We start from the raw sequence: 21,660 nt of genomic DNA on the forward strand, positions 1-21,660 counted from the left end.
GCTGTCCAAACCTGCCTCTCATTAAAACATGATGCACACAATCCACTTTTACAACACAATAACATTGTTAAAACTTTTAAAACAGTCCCAATATTTTGGAATGTGTTTGTTAATTCATTAAATATGTTTTGTTGTACTGTTTTAAATTAATAAAGATCAAATAGAATTTGCAAATCACTTCTGCCACTACTGGTCCCAAATACCTGCACTTTTTTTGACCTTTAAACCTATAGTACCTCTGCTGTTCTTTTATTATTACACATTTTACCAGCAATGTGAAAAACAGAGTTGACTCACACTTGAGTTACTCGTTACTTTTGTTTTGTAAATACTTCACAATTCATTTGCAGTTTATTTTAGGGAGTTAAATGCTTTAAGGTAAATGTTTAATGAGGGGTACAGTCATAATTAAACAGAAAACAGGAAACCGTGTTCCCCAAACCTTTGATGCTAGGATATAATTAAGGATATAATTTATTTTAAATAATTGATGTTATACACCTGTTAGCAATGAGTGTGTCTAAAACATCCAAAGTCAGTATTTAGGAGGGGGGTCTGCATAAGTTTAATTATAATAAAAATAAAAATAAAAATAAAAATTTTGGTAGATTTAAGTCTGAAGTTTTATTTACTGAATAAATAAACATGATATAAAAAAGCAAGACAAATACAGACAATTCACAGTATAACATCACCCTGACCAATTTATTTTACAGAAAATGTACATACACTGTCATGAAAATGAATTTGTTAAGATTTTCTTTTTTTTCTTTGTCTCAGATGTACAAACTAAATTAATATTAAACTTACATTAGACCACTTACATAAAAACATAAATATAAATGTAAAAATAATATAAAACCCCAAATCAGAAAAAGTTTGGACAGTATGGACAATACAAATTAAATAAATTAAACAAAAAAAAACTTTTGCAAACTGTATGGTCTCAAGATATTTCATGTTTTTGTGGTTGACCAGACAAAACATGAAATATCTTGGGTTTATACTGCAAAAAATAATTCACAGTAAATGTCAGAATGTTGTAATTCAAGCAATGGAAAGCAGCTAAAATATACTTTATGCCATGATCAAAAGAGAACCTAGAAAAGATAAGAAGTCATTCTTATCTGTATTAGAGTGGAAAACAATACAACGCCATTCTAAAGGCTCTAGGACTCCAGTGAACTACAGTGACAGCCATTATCTCCAAATGGAAAAAAAAACAAATCAGATTTTCCCAGAAGTGGCCAGCCTACCAAAATTTCTTCAAAAGCAAAGGCCTGATTTGGCCTACTTCAGATACGGTCAGTTTTAACATCAGAAAGAGACTGAATGAAAGTGGCAAAGCAATTACCACTGTTAACAAGGAGAAAGATCAAGACAAAAACAAGTTATTTAAACCCAAAGCCTTTAGCTCTCTATAAAAAAATGTTAGGGCATCAGTTCATTATCTAAGGGCAATGTCAATTAAGTTATGCAAAGATTCGAACCACAACAGCAAGTTCACCTCTGAATTGCTCAAAGAAAGAAGTCCCCACTTGAACCCCAGTGAGATGCTGTAGCAGGATCTTAAACAGGCAATTACATTTTCAATAACACTTTTATATGGCTAAATTAAAGTAAAATTAAAATTTACAAAACATCTCATGTTAAATAGAGCAATTACGCTACTAATGTAAATGTGAAAACAGGAGTTGCATAACCTTTATTTCTAAATGAAATAATCATTAAACAATTGGTTTGTTTCTCATCATGTTTTTATTGTGTTTTATCAGATTTTGTTTAAGAATCTAAAACAATTTAGTGTGATAAATTGCAAAAGTAGTGGAAATTGGGGACAATGCCTTTCACAGCACTGTACATACAAACCCTATTTTAAGGAAAGTTGGGATGTTTTCCAATGTTTGCACTGATCACCCCCACTGTAAATATAAATAAATGTAACATTTATTAATACAAGTAAAAAGTTTATATAATTATACAATCGTAAAACATTCCAAAATAAGCAGGTTAACAGGAGAGGGAATCATGGTATGAAAGGAGAATCCATTAAAGGCTCAGTCTTTGCAAGCTTTGAGTTTAGGAGTAACACTGTAACACACTTAACACAGCCTGCCGCCACATCAAGAAATGCAATCTGAAACTCTGTTGCATAAGGAGAACACTGTACATCAATTTAATACAAAAATGCTGCTGAGTTCTCTGGGCCTGAGCTCAAATGTGTGATGTGGTCAGATGAGTCCATGTTTCAGCTTGTTTTCAGGAAAAATGGACATCAAGTTCTCTGATCATATAGACTGTTATCATTGAAAAGTGCAAAAGCCAACATCTGTCATCTTATTGGGGTGCATCAGTGGCCACAGCATGGGTGATTTGCACACATGTGAAGGTTTCATTGACATTGTGACATATACTGGGATTTTAGAGAGACACGTTGCCATCAAGGTGACGTCTTTTCCTGGGAAGTCCATGTTTATTTTAGCAAGACAATGCCAGGTCTCATCCTTCATGTGGTACAACAATGTGGCTTTGTTGACACAAGGTGTGTATTGGAATGGACACCATGAAGAGGACAATGGCTAACAATCAGATAACTGCGATCAAAGACTGTTGAGCGGCTGAAATCTTGTATCAAGCAATAACAAACAAAAACAAAAAACACTTGCAAACCTGCAACAATTATGCCTAGTTCACACTACACGATTTTTGCTCGCTGACTGGTCGGCGCTAGATTTGCCGGCTCGGGAGCAACTCGGTGTTCGCTCGGCGATCGAAACTCGGCTCTCAGTCGCTATGTGTGAACTACTCGACAACTCCATCCGAGTGCTCGGCGACCGAAGAGAGATATCTAGCTTGTCAAATATCTGGATCTGAGTTGCCCAACTGGTAATGAGTGCTATGTCGAACAGCCAATGAGAATGCAAGATACGGGGTGAGGGGAAATGCAGGGGCATAATATAGTTTATATCAGAATACATCAGCATACACACAAGTTTTACAGTATTTCTGACCTTATCGTTCTCTACAAAACATAACACCAATGTTGCATTGCAAAAAATGTATTAACCTCCAACTCGCTATAGAACAATCCATGCTGTTCCTATTTTCCTACTTGATTTTACACTGCACATCAGCGCACAAACTTTGATCGTTCGCTACTTGTTGATGTGCATTTTGGTATCATTAAACCTTTCGTCAGTTCTCGCGTTTGTTTTCATGACAAAACGTAGTTTTGGAGATCAGAGAAGATCACCTGCGATTCCAGTTGGTGATAAATCATGTGGTGTGAAACCCCCTACTGCCGATCAGTCGTGTAGTGTGAAAGCCACACTGAATTGAAAGACTCCCGATTACAAGAGATCCAGTTGTGTAGTGTGAACTGTACAGCGACTTGACGACTTGGAAAGTTGTGTAGTGTGAACTTGGCATTAGTGTCCTCAGTTCCCAAACCATTAGAAAGTCTTGTTAATAGAAAAGCTGATGGAACACAGGTTAACATGTCTCTGCCCCAACATGTTTTAAATGTGTTGCAAGCATCATTAAAATTTGTTTATATTTACAAAGTACAATAAAGCTGATCAGTAAAAACATTGGAAGTCTTTTCTTTCTACTTTTGTCATTTAAATAAAGATTCAAATGCCAGTTTTTTTCTTTTTATTGCATTTTACAAAACCTCCCAATTTTTCTAAAATTTGAGTACACTTACAAACCCAGCACCTGATTTTAGTAAGATCATATACCTGTGCATGCTGCACTTACTTTACTTTGTGTCCTTAAAAAACTAAAATGTGTCTTTTAAAATGTACTTTCCACTGAAAATCAAAATGTGCCTCTGAAGTAGACAGAAAAGTAGTCAGTTTCATCCATAGTGCCATGGAAGCCCTTAAACAGCCAAGAATTCAGATATTGTGAATCAACACATTTAACACAAGGCCGGACACATTGTTAAGTTGCTTTATGTACTGCTGGATAAAATAAAACCAACTTAACAAGTTACATATTCTAAAGAGTGCAAAAATAAACTGTATTTCCATAAAAACCATTATGCAGAAATAATTAGATAAATAAAAAAACAAAAAACTAAATTATAGGACAACATATTTAACAAATATGTAAATTCTTGGCTATTAAAGACTTTAATATAGTACAAATAGTACCCTTCTTTATTTATTCACAGACACCAAGGAAAATTATGTACTTTTAGAACTTTAGAAATTTAGTAATACAGCTGAATCTGTTACAGATTTAAGTTTTGTGAATATAAATGTAATAATTAATGTATTACAATATTATTTTTTAAATTACTTCAGTGACTTTACCTTGAAAATCCTTCTAGGGCAACCGTCATACCTGCAATACTTTTATTAACTTTTTTATTAAATTTTAGTAGCTGAGTTCATGAAGGTCTAAACTTATTAGTCAACTTAACTGTAGACTTTTTAGCAAAACTTGACCAGCATGCATGACAATGGGACACAAATGTTTGAAGCTATTAATAAAAGTAAGCAGACACAATAAACAAAGTAATACTTAAAAAAGATTTGATTTTTTTTCTTTCAAGTGACAACACATGACTTAATATGGACATCTGAGTCACTAATCATGAGGGGCATAGTCACAACAATACTGAATTACAATGAATATTTCACCATTTATTTTTAAAAGCTACTTTTATGTAATTACTAATTTAACTAATTAATAAACTGATTTGGTTGTAAAGCAATTGATCATGGTTTTGAAACTGAAATTGATTTTAGAGTTCTAAATTCAATCACCATCACAAAATTGCTGAATTCCAAGAGGAACAGAAAATTTGAGCACCTATCAGGAGCTCTAGATTAAACTTAGGAACAGAGATTGACTTAAAAAAAGACAAAAACATTGTTCAAAACAGATGTCAGTTTAGATCAGTTCACATTACTGTTATATTTCTGTTCTCAACACACCAAATCTGGCTAACAGAGGCTACAATGTTTTAATAGATGCCCTGTAATAGACTGGCAACCTGTCAGTGGTTTTTCCTGCCTTTCACTCAATAAATCAAAGAACTGCAACCCTGACCAGGATAAAGTGGTGGTAAAACAGACATGAATAAATAAATGAATGAATTAATGACTGAATAAACAAATGTTTTAGTAAGAAGAAAAGTGGTCAGACTGGGCAAGGGTAATTAAGGACTTTTGCCTGTCAAAATTCAAAACAGGTTTTTTTTGTTTTTTTTTATATGAAAGGGAGTCTTACCATCTAAAGTAAAAGATACATAAGTCCAAATCCTTAGGAAAATCCGTTTGCTGGTTTCAAAACTGTCAAAGCCCAGGCTAGCTGTAAGTATCTGATAGAGAGGTCAAAAATCAAAGCTGATCTGTGGCCACAAACAGCTGGGTGTCTTTCCTCACAACAAACAGAGGTGTCTTCAAGACTGTAATAAACAAAAGTGTCTGTGCGATTACAGAGATGTCGTTAGGAAGCTTTTCCTAACTCAATCTTCTTCTGTATGACTTTTGCTGAGTGGTATATTAGAGAATCAATGAGTCCAGCAACTACAAAGAAAAACAAAAGAAAATAATAAACATACATTTTAATAACTGTAAATAGAAAATTTTACTCTAAGTAACCATACCAAAACTTTACATACATTTGTGGGCATTCAAAAGGCAGTCTTATGATGGACATATTGTAAAATTCAATAAAAAAATGCCACAAAAAACTATAACTTAGAATTAGAATTTAATGCCTGCAACACACTCAAAAATGTTGGGGTACTGGGGTATGGGGTACTGGCATTATTACCACTGCATTAAATCAGTGTTTTCTATTTTATACACTTTTTAATTGTTTGGGAACAAATGATAATTTTGCAATTAAAAGTTTTGCCTATACAAGTCGTCTGCTGCTCAGACTTTGGTAACCACTGAATAATTCTCCTCTATATATATTTAAATAGGGGACCCAAACTGTCTTCCAGTATGTTAGTTAAACCTGACTAACCTGACTAATTTGCTGATGTACTAAAACAAAACCTTATTGATGACAGTTTTGTGGTCAGATAAAAAACAAAGATTAAAAGATTTTAGGCTACAATAACCAGATCTACAGTAGCAAGTTGAAATATAAAGATAATTCAAAATCTAGCTCAACAAAAACATTTGTCTTGATCAGTTGAATGCTACACCAAATGAGCAAAAAAAATGAATGATGTTATATTTTAGAGTAGTAGAATATTTTGTTAATACTGCCAACTATTTAACCTCTACATAACTGATCATGAAACTTACTTCTAGTCTGCATGATATACTCCAAGAATATTTGCATTTAGATGGGTTACATCATGAAGAAACTATTGGGAAATTAATAACAACCCTTATATTGATTCAGCTGTGATGTGTTTTATGAGGCATTACAGTGCTGCGAGTGTGCGGCGTCACACACAGAAGCACTGTGTGTTGCTACACATTCACTGCATTACCAGTGAAAAGCACTCATTCGTATAACTATTTTATGGACTAATGTATGGAAATCAAACCCAGGACCTTCTTGCTGTGTGACAAGAGTGCTACTCACCGAGCCACATAATCAAAGTATTAAAAACAGAATCAGATTTCCACAGCAGTTAATAGCCAATGAGTGAGCTAGTCATCAAAGCTACGAGTTAACAATAATGGCAATTCTAAAATTATAGCAAAGCCAATTTAACAAACAGCCATGACCAGCATTCTGAAGATTAAATACATTACTTTACCTTTACATTACATATATACAGCTTTTCTAACAGAAATATGGATACATTTCTAATTATCATTAATAAAGTCCGTCAGCCAAAACATTTTTTCAATCAAGCAGATCAGGTTTTACACAGCTATATTTACATATTCAGTGCAGCACTTTTGCTGTTATCAATTAATAAAATAAGCACCAAAATGCTCAATACCTACTAGTTGTTTACTAGTACCATTATATTCATGACTTTTAGAGCATGTTAAACCAGATTTCTATCTTGGTCAGCAAAAGTAATAAAAATGAAATATATGAACTGGTGAAATAACTATCATTAAGTACCGTTTTTTCATTAAAAAACAGTGTACATAAATGGGTCACATTTATCACATTTTACAGTTTGAAAAAGACCCCCTCAGTATTATGGTGATGTGTATAAAAGCAAAATTGAGGTAATTATTGGGTTCTCAATAATTTAATCATGTTGTAAACCAACTTTAGGTCATACAGACAAAAAGCAAGTTTTTTTTTTTAAGCAGAAATATTATATTTACATATTTGTATTGATACTCTAAAATACTACATAATTCAATTCAACACTTCATTTGAAGCAGAATATAGCTCTGCAGTATTTTAAAAATTCTGGTAATTAAAGTTATTTTATTATTTAAATTTAATGTATCTTATAAACACACTTTGAATCTATTTTAGTTAAACTCAATGCCTGCTTTAATTTTCCAACAAAACTTAAATTTAAACAATCCTATTTTTGACTAGTCTAACATTAGTATTAGTTTCAAAATATTCAAGTCTTACTTAATGTATAAAGCACTTTGCTTTATGTTTTTATAATTTAGATATAGTAAGCTAAACAACTCACCTGTGAAAACACCACCTATGATGGCACACACCCCTGTTAGAAAATGAGTAAATGACCTGAAAAAAAGAGTGACCATATGATTAAATTAATTTCTTATTTAAATTTGATTTATTCTTTAAATCATTTTTACTAACTGCTTCATCCTGGTTTAGATTGAGAAGGATCCAGTGCCATCCAGAAACAGTGAGCACAAGAAAGAAATCCATCATAGATATTGCATCAAAAAGGGCATCATACACTCACTCACCTACCCCATGGAGCAATTTAAGAGTAGCCAATCCACCTTCTGCATGCATTTGAGAGGTCAGAGAAAAAAGTTATACCCAGAAAAAACATGCAGAAACATAAAAAAAAACTAAATGATCAAAGATGCAAGAGATGAGCAGGAAGAACAAATAAGGTCCCGTGAATGCTGTTAATGTTGATGTGCCTCACCCACTCATAAAAACATCAGCAAAAAAATCAAAAATCATTTACAAAATTATATTAAAAATTAAATAGTAAATTTAACTTAGTAACAGAAAGTATCAGTCAAATTCATCAGAAGCATTAAGAAAAGGTGTTACAAAAGTCATGGTTTAGGCACAGTGTAAGTGCAGTGGAAACATACCGCTGTTTCTCGGTGAATTTAACCATCATAGGTGACAGCTCGTACAGCACAAACACACCAGGCAGCCCCTGATCTCCAATAAGCCCATTGGCTATTTTTTCATGTCTGGTTACTGAGAATTGGTTTGTTTTAACCACCTGAAAAAAAAAAAAAACAGGCTTGACTGAGAACAGGATCACCGAATGCCTACTTAGTCATAATTTCTTTATTTTAGTTATGTATTATTTTAGAAGTAATACTTTTTTTTTTTTTTTTTTTTACAAGAGGGAGTTCCAACCATTCGGAAGCGTATTGCTGCCACACAGATAAAAAAAAGCCGTCAGTATGTCGTTATAACGAGAAAAGGATGTCTTTATAACGAGAAAGTATGTCATTAAAACGAGAAAGTATGTCGTTATAACGAGAAAGGATGTCGTTATAACGAGAAAGTATGTCTTTATAACGAGAAAATTATGACGTTAAAATGAGAAAAGGATGTCGTTATAACGAGAAAAGTTCATTACCTTAAATGCTGCATAGCTGATGGAAGCGTATCTGCTGATGGAGAGACAGCTTGCACACATGCATGATGCTGTAGCTTGTGTAACCTTGCAGCTTGTTGAGCCGATCAAGATTCTCCTTTAGGAGCAACAATGTCTAAACTTAGTTTAATATTCAACATTTGTCTGACATTCGGCATTCTGATCTAAATAAGTGGTTGAAAAAACATTTAAGACCCACTTATTTTATGATTTCTTACACGAATAAAAAGTCAACATACTACAAAAACAATTTTATGTTAATTTTAAGATTACGTCTTTTTATCTAAAGAAAGGTTATAATGAAACCGTTTATCAAGCGCCCACTTCGTCTAACGAGTTATGGACCGTCATAAAACTAACGGTGAAACGTAGGAGACATTTACTCTGCACTTATCCAGACAAATAAATCCATTTAAATCTTGTATGATTTGTATTTTTGAAAATATAATTTGTATATTTGAAATATAAATTTATTACAGATTTATTGATCTTTATTTAAATGTAATGTAAAATAAATACTATGTTATTATTAAAAATAAGGTTTGTGTAGTAGGTGAGAAACATTGATGTGTTTGTGTAAAAATTGTTTGACATTAATTCATCAAATTATACAACATTTAAATGGATTTATTTGTCTGGATAAGTGCAGAGTTAATGTCTCCTACGTTTCACCGTTAGTTTTATGACGGTCCCTAACTCGTTAGACGAAGTGGGCGCTTGATAAACGGTTTCATTATAACCTTTCTTTAGATAAATAGACGTAATCTTAAAATTAACATAAAATTGTTTTTGTAGTATGTTGACTATTTTTATTCGTGTAAGAAATCATAAAATAAGAAGGTCTTATGTGTTTTTTGAAACACTTATTTAGATCGGAATGCTGAATGCTGAAAAATGTTGAATATTAAACTTGTCTAAAGTTTAGACATTGTTGCTCCTAAAGGAGAATCTTGATCTGCACGGCAAGCTGCAAGGTTACACAAACTACAGCATCCTGCATGTGTGCAAACTGTCTCTCCATCAGCAGATACGCTTCCGTCAGCAATGCAGCATTTAAGGTAATGAACTTTTCTCGTTATAACGACATCCTTTTCTCGTTTGAACGACATCATTTTCTCGTTATAACGACATTCTTTTCTCGTTTTAACGACATCCTTTCTCGTTATAACGACATCTTTTCTCGTTATAATGACATCCTTTTCTCGTTATAACGACATACTGACGGCTTTTTTTTTTTATCTGTGTGGCAGCAATACACTTCCGTACAACCATGCAATCTGGTTAGTTAAAATAACCTTTTTATACTGTGGTACATCACCTGTCCTATTAATTACACTTTGTAATTGTTAGGAAACTAAGGATTCTTGCTTGAGTCCATGGTCACCATTGCCTGATTCTCCACTTCATGATGCACTCAAATATTTATAAAATGAAACAGATTTGGACTGCAAGTAGGCCAGTCAAGCATTCATACTCTGTGTCTATGAAGCCACACTGTTGTAGTGCATGCATAAAGAGACCTGGCATTGTCTTGCTAAAATAAACTTAATAAAAAAAGACATTGCCTTGATGGCAGCATCTCTTTAAAAACACAAACACTATATATAGTGCAGTAAAATAGCTTTAACATACTTTGTCTCTGTTTCATCCAAACTAGCAATCTACAAAATTAAATGCTAAAAAGCCTTTTGAAGACATTACAGAAATGGTTTGTGTATTATTGTGTATAATTTGTATACTTCTGTTCACTTTGCATAACAAAGAATATAAAGGATGTCATCCTTACTTCATTGGTAGCATTTCAGTCAGTGCATAAACTACATTAAGTTGCTGAAATATTGGCTTAAGAGCAACGACAAGCCCAGGATTTACGCTGCAAATCTAAAATTATTTTCTTATATAATCCGACCACTGTTTTTTTGGGGGGTTTTTTTTTACAATCCGACCACTGTTTTTTTGGGGGTTTTTTTTTTACAATCCGACCACTGTTTTTTTTTTTTTTTTATAATCCAACCACAGTTTTTTTTTTTTTTATAATACAACCACTGTTTTTTTTTTTATACAGTGTATCACAAAAGTGAGTACACCCCTCACATTTCTGCAAATATTTCATTATATATTTTCATGGGACAACACTATAGACATGAAACTTGGATATAACTTAGAGTAGTCCGTGTACAGCTTGTATAGCAGTGTAGATTTACTGTCTTCTCAAAATAACTCAACACACAGCCATTAATGTCTAAATAGCTGGCAACATAAGTGAGTACACCCCACAGTGAACATGTCCAAATTGTGCCCAAATGTGTCGTTGTCCCTCCCTGGTGACATGTGTCAAGGTCCCAGGTGTAAATGGGGAGCAGGGCTGTTAAATTTGGTGTTTTGGGTACAATTCTCTCATACTGGCCACTGGATATTCAACATGGCACCTCATGGCAAATAACTCTCTGAGGATGTGAGAAATAGAATTGTTGCTCTCCACAAAGATGGCCTGGGCTATAAGAAGATTGCTAACACCCTGAAACTGAGCTACAGCATGGTGGCCAAGGTCATACAGCGGTTTTCCAGGACAGGTTCCACTCGGAACAGGCTTCGCCAGGGTCGACCAAAGAAGTTGAGTCCACGTGTTCGGCGTCATATCCAGAGGTTGGCTTTAAAAAATAGACACATGAGTGCTGCCAGCATTGCTGCAGAGGTTGAAGACGTGGGAGGTCAGCCTGTCAGTGCTCAGACCATACGCCGCACACTGCATCAACTCGGTCTGCATGGTCGTCATCCCAGAAGGAAGCTGACGCACAAGAAAGCCCGCAAACAGTTTGCTGAAGACAAGCAGTCCAAGAACATGGATTACTGGAATGCCCTGTGGTCTGACGAGACCAAGATAAACTTGTTTGGCTCAGATGGTGTCCAGCATGTGTGGCGGCGCACTGGTGAGAAGTACCAAGACAACTGTATCTTGCCTACAGACAAGCATGGTGGTGGTAGCATCATGGTCTTGGGCTGCATGAGTGTTGCTGGCACTGGGGAGCTGCAGTTCATTGAGGGAAACATGAATTCCAACATGTACTGTGACATTCTGAAACAGAGCATGATCCTCTCCCTTCGAAAACTGGGCCTCATGGCAGTTTTCCAACAGGATAACGACCCCAAACACAAACTCCAAGATGACAACTGCCTTGCTGAGGAAGCTGAAGGTAAAGGTGATGGACTAAACCCAATTGAGCACCTGTGGCGCATCCTCAAGTGGAAGGTGGAGGAGTTCAAGGTGTCTAACATCCACCAGCTCCGTGATGTCATCATGGAGGAGTGGAAGAGGATTCCAGTAGCAACCTGTGCAGCTCTGGTGAATTCCATGCCCAGGAGGGTTAAGGCAGTGCTGGATAATAATGGTGGTCACACAAAATATTGACACTTTGGGCACAATTTGGACATGTTCACTGTGGGGTGTACTCACTTATGTTGCCAGCTATTTAGACATTAATGGCTGTGTGTTGAGTTATTTTCAGAAGACAGTAAATCTACACTGCTATACAAGTTGTACACTGACTACTCTAAGTTATATCCAAGTTTTAGTTCTATAGTGTTGTCCCATGAAAATATATAATAAAATATTTGCAGAAATGTGAGGGGTGTACTCACTTTTGTGATACACTGTATATATATAATCTGACCACTGTCAGATTTGAAACTGATAGTTAATTTTTAATTTATGACATCCATCAGTGGCAATATGGCAGAAGCAACCTTCTGATCATTATTATTTATTATAGTCATTTAGATTATTTACATAGTTAAAACTACCAGAAGTAGTAACTTACAGTATTATAATGTTCAATTTTAGGTACATTATTGAATTATATCAATTAAACCATAATTTACTAATCACACATAAATACTGTATTATGTTACTTTTCAGTTAATCGGTATGACAGAAAATCTGGATCAAAACAAGCAGTAATGGTTTCAGTAAATAAATAAATATATATATACTGTATATATATATATATATATATATATATATATATATATATATATATATATATATATATATACATATACAGTGTATCACAAAAGTGAGTACACCCCTCACATTTCTGCAAATATTTTATTATATCATATATATCATCTTTGTGGAGAGCAACAATTCTATTTCTCACATCCTCAGAGAGTTCTTTGCCTTGAGGTGCCATGTTGAATATGCAGTGGCCAGTATGAGAAAATTGTACCCAAAACACCAAATTTAACAGCCCTGCTCCCCATTTACACCTGGGACCTTGACACATGACACCAGGGAGGGACAACGACACATTTGGGCACAATTTGGACATGTTCACTGTGGGGTGTACTCACTTATGTAGCCAGCTATTTAGACATTAATGGCTGTGTGTTGAGTTATTTTCAGAAGACAGTAAATCTACACTGCTATACAAGCTGTACACTGACTACTCTAAGTTATATCCAAGTTTCATGTCTATAGTGTTGTCCCATGAAAAGATATAATGAAATATTTGCAGAAATGTGAGGGGTGTACTCACTTTTGTGATACACTGTATATATATATATATATATATACATATACAGTATATATATATATATACATATATACGTATATGCCAATGCCAAATCCACTTTTAGTGTGCTAGGGAAGTGTACATAAGTGTGTTTTGCCCCATGCACATTAATGAGGATTTCTGTTGCAATTTTGATGGTTTAAGAAAACAGACAAACAGCAACTTCTCATGTAAGCTGGCTATTTAGCTTCACTTTAGCAAACATACCTCCCCATCTCCTCTAACGTAAATAGTTGGAACAATTTTCACGAAGTACTGGTACATCATTGATGCTAAAAAAAATAACAAGAAAGAACAAAAGTTAAAGTATCTCTAAACGGATCATGTGTAAAAACCTTTGCATCTTTGCAATATCCTGTGGTAGTGTCAGTAAATAAAAACATATCAATTAATTAACAATAAATAAAATGATAACAAACATCGGCAAATCTAAAAATGCATCTAAAATGTTTTAGATGAATTTTAGGAAATTTATAACAGATTATTGTTGTGTGTTTTTTTGCCTCACTTTTTCAATGTGATTATTAATATGAGCCTCCAGATCTTTATATAACCTGTCATTATTAATCTGACCACAAGTTCATCCAATACTCAGTCTATCCAGGTAAAGAAATCATGCTTTGATGATTAGGGGAAATTTTAAAGGCGATTACAGTTCGTGCTCTGCCTGTAGAAGGCGCTGGCGGGTTTTTTTTATTTTTACTTCTTCGTGTTTGAACTCGTTTCCTGTAAAGCAATGGTGTCTTGCTAAAGTATTTATACAGAGAATATTTACTGCGTGTATTATAACCATTCCACGACGTTTCTTTAAAGCAGTTGTTTGAATACCCGAAAAAGGTATGGAAGCTTCGATACGTCGTTATGTGCATTTTATAACCTTTAATGGATTTAGATGATCTTATTCAAGGGCATATAAACTGCGTTTGCTAACATGCTCGCTAGCTTGTGTACGATTGGCTTGCTAACGCATGTATGATCATCAAATTCACGTTACACATCAGATTTTTGTTACCAGTATACATGTAGCTCAGTTCACGTAGCTACACGTCAGTGCGACAACAGAAATTGGACTGATTGTTGCGGTAATCTTAATTGCATATTAAACGTTTACTTATTTTTTGTTATGTTTTCGAACAAAATTAAGTGTAGAAAATGCGTGGGTTTGCATACAGAGTCGACTCTGTAGATTCGTATAAACTGTATTATTGCAAAGAGAGCAAGGAAAAAAAACTATTTGCAGTGTTGTTTAATTTACTTTTTTTTTTTTTTTTAAATGCATTTTCTCCCTATTTTCCTCCCGATGTAGTGTACTCAATTTTGTCTTCTGCTGCTGAGAGATACCAGATTGCATCCAAGGAGAGCACGTCGCTGTACATGCCTCTCCAGACACATGTACAGCCCTCCTCTTCTCACCCCTGCTTTCTGCACAGGCGTCTCGTCCTACACAGCGTATGAAGACCCAACCCCCCACACATAGTCTGGCCCGCACCCTGCAGATACGGTGGCCAATTAGTATCTGCTGCAGGCACTGCCAGTTATGCCCGGCAGATGGTGCCCAGCCGACCGGTGGCAACACCGAGTTTCGAACCAAGGTGTTCAGAAACTTGGTGCTGGTGTGCTAGCGGGATATCCCACTGCGCCACCTGGGCGCCCTTAATTTACTTATTTGACAAAAAAAAAAAAATCACGATAAATGTCAACTTTCTGGGTCATGGAGACGATTACCGTGACTGTACGATTGATCAATACATACAGACATCTATTCAACCAAAGTCAGATAACATACGTTTTTTACTTTGCCAGGTAGCTTAGGCTTCAGTTTATTAAAACATTGTGGAAACAGTGCTAACGTAGTATGTTTGGCTTTTTAAATCTTTAGCTAGCAAAAGAGCGAGTAAGATTGTCCAAATATAAACATTCTGGATGTGTCTGTGTCTGTTCACTGTGTAGATGCCTGTGGCTGTAGGACCCTATGGAGAGACACAACCAAGCTGCTTCAACAGGGTCAAAATGGGCTTTATGATGGGTTTTGCAGTTGGAATGGCAGCCGGTGCCATGTTCGGAACTTTCTCCTGTCTACGGTAAGATGCCAGTCACTCAAAAATGGAAAAGGCTGGTTAAGTTTTTAAATATGCAGGATATGTCTAGTAGTACTACATCTACCCATCTAGACTTTATTTTAACCTATTATCTATCTCGTGTCACTTTGTAATTTAATAGAACTGCTGTAGCTTTCTCCTTTGTGATTTTTTTATGCTGAATACCAGTATTATTGTTGTTTCTATTCAGAATCGGGATGAGAGGTCGAGAGCTAATGAGTGGTGTGGGCAAGACCATGATGCAAAGTGGCGGCACATTTGGAACCTTTATGGCTATTGGCATGGGAATTCGCTGCTAAAACAACTGTGACTGCTCAGTTTTCTTTATTGTATTCTAAATTTCATATGTATATTCACTATGCCACCTTCATAAATTAAATTGTGTTATTAAAACTTATTATTAATTATTCACATAAGACCCTTTTATATGCTCTGTTGATTATAAAAGCCATGTTTGATTTAATAGGCAAAATATTAAATTGTAGAATAGTAGTCATTGCCAGTTTCTAGAGATCTGCTTGTGGAGAGTTGGGAGGTAGAAAGGTTTTTGAACTAACTAAAAGCCATTTAAATTGACAAAAATACAGTTTACAACATATTCCTACACAAATTAGTGTATTTTACTAATCCGTTATGAAACACGTCAATTGTAAATTATGTAATTATGGATGGTTCATATTTGAAACAAAACATTAAATCTCAGACAAGACATGTTGATACAGCCATTTAGATTAAATATAGTTAAGTAGTGGTAAATAGGAAGGGCAGCTTGTGTACTGGCCATATAGGCTAGCCCATATTGTCCAATCCCACATACACTGACAAAAGTGTAAAACCATGCAAATAACGTGTATAAAAAGTGTACTAGGACTTCGTACAAAAGGAGAATTCAACAAATGCTTTGCAAGTATAGCTGGGTCGTGACTTAGTGCCAAAGCCAGCAGAGCAGGCAACTACTGTTGAATGTGTGTGACCACAGACGGCATTGCACAAGAAAGCCATGCTGTATATACACTGATCAGCCATAACATTAAAACCATCTCCTTGTTTCCACACTCACTGTCCATTTTATCAGCTCCACTTACCATATAGAAGCACTTTGTAGTTCTACAATTACTGACTGTAGTCCATCTATTTCTCTACATACCTTTTTAGCCTGCTTTCACCCTGTTCTTCAATGGTCAGGACCCCCACAGGACCACCACAGAGCAGGTATTATTTAGGTGGTGGATCATTCTCAGCACTGCAGTGACAATGACATGGTGGTGGTGTGTTAGTGTGTGTTGTGCTCCAACGCTGCTGGAGTTTTTAAATACCGTGTCCACTCACTGTCCACTCTATTAGACATTCTTACCTAATTGGTTTTCCTTGCAGATGTAAAGTCAGAGACGATCAGTCATCTATTGGGCAGATGTAGCCTAGTGGTTAAGGTACTGGACCTGTAATCAAAAGGTTGGCAGTTTAAGCCCCACCACTGCCAGGTTACCATTGTTGGGTCTTTGAGCAAGGCCCTTAACCCTCAATTGCTTAGATTGTATACTGTCAGAACTGTAAGTCGCTTTGGAAAAAGCATTTGCTAAATGCCAAAATATAAATGTATTGCTGCTGTTTGAGTTGGACATCTTCAAGACCGTCATCAGTGGTCACAGGGCACTGTTGGCTGGATGTTTTTGGTTGTTGGACTATTCTCAGTACAGCAGTGACAGTGAGGTGTTTAAAAACTCCATCAGCGCTGTTGTGTCTTATCCGCTCATACCAGCACAGCACACACTAACACACCACAACCATTTCAGTGTCACTGCAGTGCTGAGAATGATCCACCACCATAATATCTACTCTGTAGTGGTCCTGTGGGGGTCCTGACCATTGAAGAACAGCATGAAAGGGGGCTAACAATGCATGCAGAGAAACAGATGGACTACAGTAATTGTAGAACTAAAGTGCTTCTATATGGTATATACTGTATATTCTATATACATTTTATACATAATGTTCACATACAGTATATTTGTTGCCAATTAGGTTAAATTTAAATTAGTTTTTTAGCTTTACTAACTAGCAACCTACTAACTAGCAACCTACTAACTAGCAACCTACCTTGAGGCGCTGCAGTGCTGGTGCCATCTAGAGGGTTTATGATTCCAGGATAGTCTTTTCCAAAGGAAAGATGTTTAATAAAATGGGTCATGTTGATCTACGAATAACAAAGTTAGTTAAGACAAATAGTAGGAATACAGTAAATTTACAAATAAAGATGAAAAAAAAATTTAAACAAAGTCTTACATTGTCCAGACCATAGCTCTGCAAATCATGAACTGTGAATGAAAAGAATAAGGTAAGAATTTGTTGCCTAACAGTGTTAAAACAAAACATTTCCAGAAAAGTTGGAAAAATTTGTAAAATGTAAAACAAACAAGATTTTGTGATTTGGTAATTCTTTTGAATACTTAACAGGCTCAAGTACAAATAAATGACTTTTAATGCTGACCAACTTGATAGTATTTTGTACATACAAACAAATTCTGAATTTGATACCTGCAACACAAAGTTGGGATAGCCAAAATAAGACACTTTATAAAATGATAAGTTGCATTATTTCAAAGCATTCCACAAAAAGCAGGTGAATTGGTAACAGGTAAGGAACTGTAGTTACAAGCAAGGAACTGTAGTTACAAGCAACTACTTTGAGCTGAACTTCATGAGAGAATTACCAGTCAGTTCAAAAAGAGAATTTCTCAATGCAAGATAGCACATAATTTAGATCTTTATCCATCTAACATACATTGTAAATAGATTTAGGGAATACACAGAAATCTCAGTTTGTGCAGGACAAGGCTGAAACCAATGCTGAATGTGCACAAACTTCCAGCCGTCAGATGGTGTTGTGTAAAAACAGTTATGCTACTGTGATAATCACAATCAGGAATAATTTGGAAAAACCACATCACAGTTACATCACAGTCTTACACTGCATTAAGAAATGCAAACTGAAACTCTTACACAAAGAAAAAGCCGTAATTCAATTTTATGCAGAAACACAGCGAAGTTCTTTGAGCCAAGCTCATCTCAAATGGACCAAAAAACAGAAACACGCTGTGGTCAGAAGATTTTAACTATTTAATTTGAAGGGGGCAAAAGGGGCATTGTGTTTTTTTATGCCAAAGGTGCAAACAACATCTGTCATGGGACTTGCATACAGTTGCTGTTATAATTTACATACGCTTAGATTGAAGTCATCAAAACTCATATTTATCACTTCCACACATTCTCTGTCAACAAAATACAGCTTTAGGGTAGTTGTTCAGCATCTACTTTGTACATGACAAGCATTTTTCCAACAAATGTTTATAACCAGATAATTTCACATATAATTCACTATATCAAAATTACAGTGGGTCAGAAGTTTACATACACTATGTTGATTGTGGCAGAATTTTAGGGCTTACTTGCCTCTTTGCTTAACATCATTAGAAAATCTAAAGAAATCAACCAAAAAAAGTCTGGTACATGCCTTGGATCAATTTCCAAATGCCTCAATGTACCACATTTATTTGTTCAAATGATAATATGCAAGTGTAAACACCATGTGACCACCCAGCCCAGAGGCAAAACATCAACCTTCTAGGCCTAAGATATTCTAAAAACAATAAAATGTATATTATATGATCAGTTTTATCTTCTCATAATTAAAAAAAACAACTTTAAACAAATACAAATTTAAGTAATAACAAATAATAATAATATTCAATGTGTTGAAATGTGAAGGGTTGAATTTAAAAAGCCCCGTTGTTGCCCTCAGTTGTAGCTACAAAGAACACTGTGCTGTGAGACGGTCCATAGATTTTCAGAGGGACAAACAATAGGAATATAATGAAAGACCAATTTCAAATGACAGTAAAATTGACCAATCATTTTGTCCCTTTAAATGAGAGGGCTTTGTTATCGCTAACTATATGACAAGTTCCACCCATTGTGCCAGCTGCAATAATCTGCCTACAGAGCCGCGTTGGTGTGACCGTCATGTTTTTGAACACAAGCTAAGGTAAGCTTTTGTATTTATTTTTGATGTATTTCAGTGCCACAATTTACTGCATGCTTTTGTTTTGCAATAAAAACAAAGCATTATTAACATATAAACATTCTTTGGTGAGAACATACAAAAGCCCTGACCTCAATCCCATAGAAAAATTATGGGCAGAATTGAAAAAGCATGTGCAAGCAAGAACAAACCTGAGCCTACAACCTGCCTACTCAGTTATACCAGGTCTGTCAGGAGGAATAGGCCAAAATTCCAGCAACTTCTTGAGAGAAGCTTGTGGAAGGTTACCCGAATAGTTTTACACACGTTAAACAATTGAAAGGCAATGAAACCAAATACTAATTGCATATATGTAAACGTCCGAGCCAATGGAAAGTGATGAAAAGAATAAAAGCTATAATAAATCATTGTATTATTCTGCAATTTCACAATCTTAAAAATGTCGATACAAACTGACCCAAGAGAGGGAATGTGTAATAGGATTAAATATCAGCAATTGTGGAAAAAAAAGAGTTTAAATGACTTCAACTGTACAGTCAAACTGGAAAGTCTGCACACCACTTTTACCTTCTCCACATTTGATTACATTACAGACTCATTCTATAATAGAGTTCATTTCTTGTCACAAAATTGTACACAAAATAGCCCACAATGACAAAGTGAAAGCAGGTTTTTAGACATTTGTGCTAATTTATTAAAAATCTAAATGTACAATATCATTTGTACACAAGTGTGCACACCCTTTGATATGACACCCAAAAGTGAGCTGAGGTGCATTTTGTTTTACTGATACTGCTTGAGATGTTTCTACAGTTTAATTGGAGTCCACCTATGGTAAATTTAATTGATTGGACATGATTGGGGATTGCCAACACCTGCCTATATAAGGTCCCACAGCTGACAGTGCATATTAGAGCAACCTCCAAGCCATGGGGTCAAAGGAATTATCTGCAGACCTCAGAAACAGGATTGTGTTAAGGCATAGATCTGGAGAAGGGTACAGAAAAATTGCTGCAGCTTTACAGGTCCCAAAGAGCACAGTGGCCTCCATCATTCGTAATTGGAAGAATCGGCCAAATCGGGGAAGACGGGCCTTGGCCAGGGAGGTGAGCATGAACCCGAGGGTCACTCCAGCGTATTCTTGTAGCGATGGGAAAACCTATAAGACAATCAACCATTCAGGCAGCACTCCACAAATCACGCCTTTATGGTAGAGTGGCAAGATGGAGCCCATTTCTTAGTAAAAGAAGTGAAGGGGCCAGTGATAGCTCAGTGGTTAAGGTACTGGACTAGTAAACAGAAGGTTGCCGGTTCAAGCCTCGCCACCACCAAGTTGCCACTGTTGGGTCCCTGAGCAAGGCCCTTAACCCTCAATTGCTCATTGTGTAAGTCGCTTTGGATAAAAGCGTCTGCTAAATGCTGAAAATGTAATGAAAATGTAAAAGGCACATGGCAGCCCACTTGGAGTTTCACAAAAGGCACCTAGAGGACTCTCAAACCATGAGAAACAAGATTCTCTGGTCTGATTAAACCAAAATGGAACTTTTTGGCCTGAATCCCAAGCTTCACGTTTGGAGGAAACCAGGCACCGCCCATCACCTGGCTAATGCCATCCCTACAGTGAAGCATGCCGGTGGCAGCATCATGATGTGGGGATGTTTTTCAGCAGTGGGACCGGGGCGACTAGTCCTGATAGAAGGAAAGATGAATGCAGCTAAGTACAGCGAGATCATTGAAGATAACCTGCTCCAGAGCGCTCTGGACCTCAGACAGGGGCAAAGGTTTACCTTCCAACATGACAACAATCCGAAACACACAGCCAAAAGAACAAAGGAAGAAGAAGTGAATGCCTTGAGTGGCCCAGCCAGAGCCCAGACCTGAATCCAATCGAGCATTGGTGGAGCTGAAAATGGCTGTGAAAATAGATGCTCCCCATCCAACCTGACGGAGCTTGCAAGGATATACCAAGAGGAATGGGCAAAAATGTCCAGAAACAACTGTGCTTGTAGCTTCTTTCCCAAGATGACTTGAAGCTGTAATTGTAAAGGTGCATTAACCAAGTATTAGGCTAAGGGTGTGTACAGATATGTAACCCCTAAAATAATTACTGGTGATTGTGTGTAGATGTTTGAGGCAAAAAAGAACTCAATCTATTATAGAATGAGTCTGTAATGTAATAAAACGTGGAGAAGGTGAAAGGGGTGTGCAGACTTTCCGGCTTGACTG

The 21,660-nt window shown here is 35.9% G+C and overlaps 2 protein-coding genes across 3 annotated transcripts in view; one reads left to right on the forward strand and one right to left on the reverse strand.

Moving 5' to 3' along the window:
• Positions 1-4,600: 4,600 nt before the first annotated feature.
• The window catches only part of ergic3 (ERGIC and golgi 3), a 29,502-nt gene continuing 12,442 nt past the window's right edge, over positions 4,601-21,660 (reverse strand). Inside the window, exons 9-14 of the mRNA XM_062996754.1 lie at positions 17,679-17,710; positions 17,493-17,589; positions 13,504-13,568; positions 8,205-8,341; positions 7,595-7,650; positions 4,601-5,540 (exon numbers count right to left, since the gene is read on the reverse strand). Coding sequence (XP_062852824.1) covers positions 5,461-5,540; positions 7,595-7,650; positions 8,205-8,341; positions 13,504-13,568; positions 17,493-17,589; positions 17,679-17,710 — 467 coding nt within the window. The 3' untranslated portion in view covers positions 4,601-5,460. The remainder of the gene's footprint in view (positions 5,541-7,594; positions 7,651-8,204; positions 8,342-13,503; positions 13,569-17,492; positions 17,590-17,678; positions 17,711-21,660) is intronic.
• Positions 14,004-15,811, forward strand: romo1 (reactive oxygen species modulator 1). 2 transcript variants are annotated; one of them, XM_062996752.1, is made up of 3 exons: positions 14,004-14,133; positions 15,247-15,377; positions 15,586-15,811. In XM_062996752.1, exons 2-3 carry the CDS (start codon positions 15,247-15,249, stop codon positions 15,692-15,694), a joined length of 240 nt encoding a protein of 79 aa, XP_062852822.1. In that variant the 5' UTR covers positions 14,004-14,133; the 3' UTR covers positions 15,695-15,811. The 2 variants fall into 2 exon arrangements, with proteins under 2 accessions (XP_062852822.1, XP_062852823.1); XM_062996753.1 differs by lacking the exon at positions 14,004-14,133 and adding an exon at positions 14,307-14,378.

This window comes from Trichomycterus rosablanca, chromosome 6, assembly GCF_030014385.1.
Source record: "Trichomycterus rosablanca isolate fTriRos1 chromosome 6, fTriRos1.hap1, whole genome shotgun sequence".
NCBI lineage: Eukaryota > Metazoa > Chordata > Actinopteri > Siluriformes > Trichomycteridae > Trichomycterus > Trichomycterus rosablanca.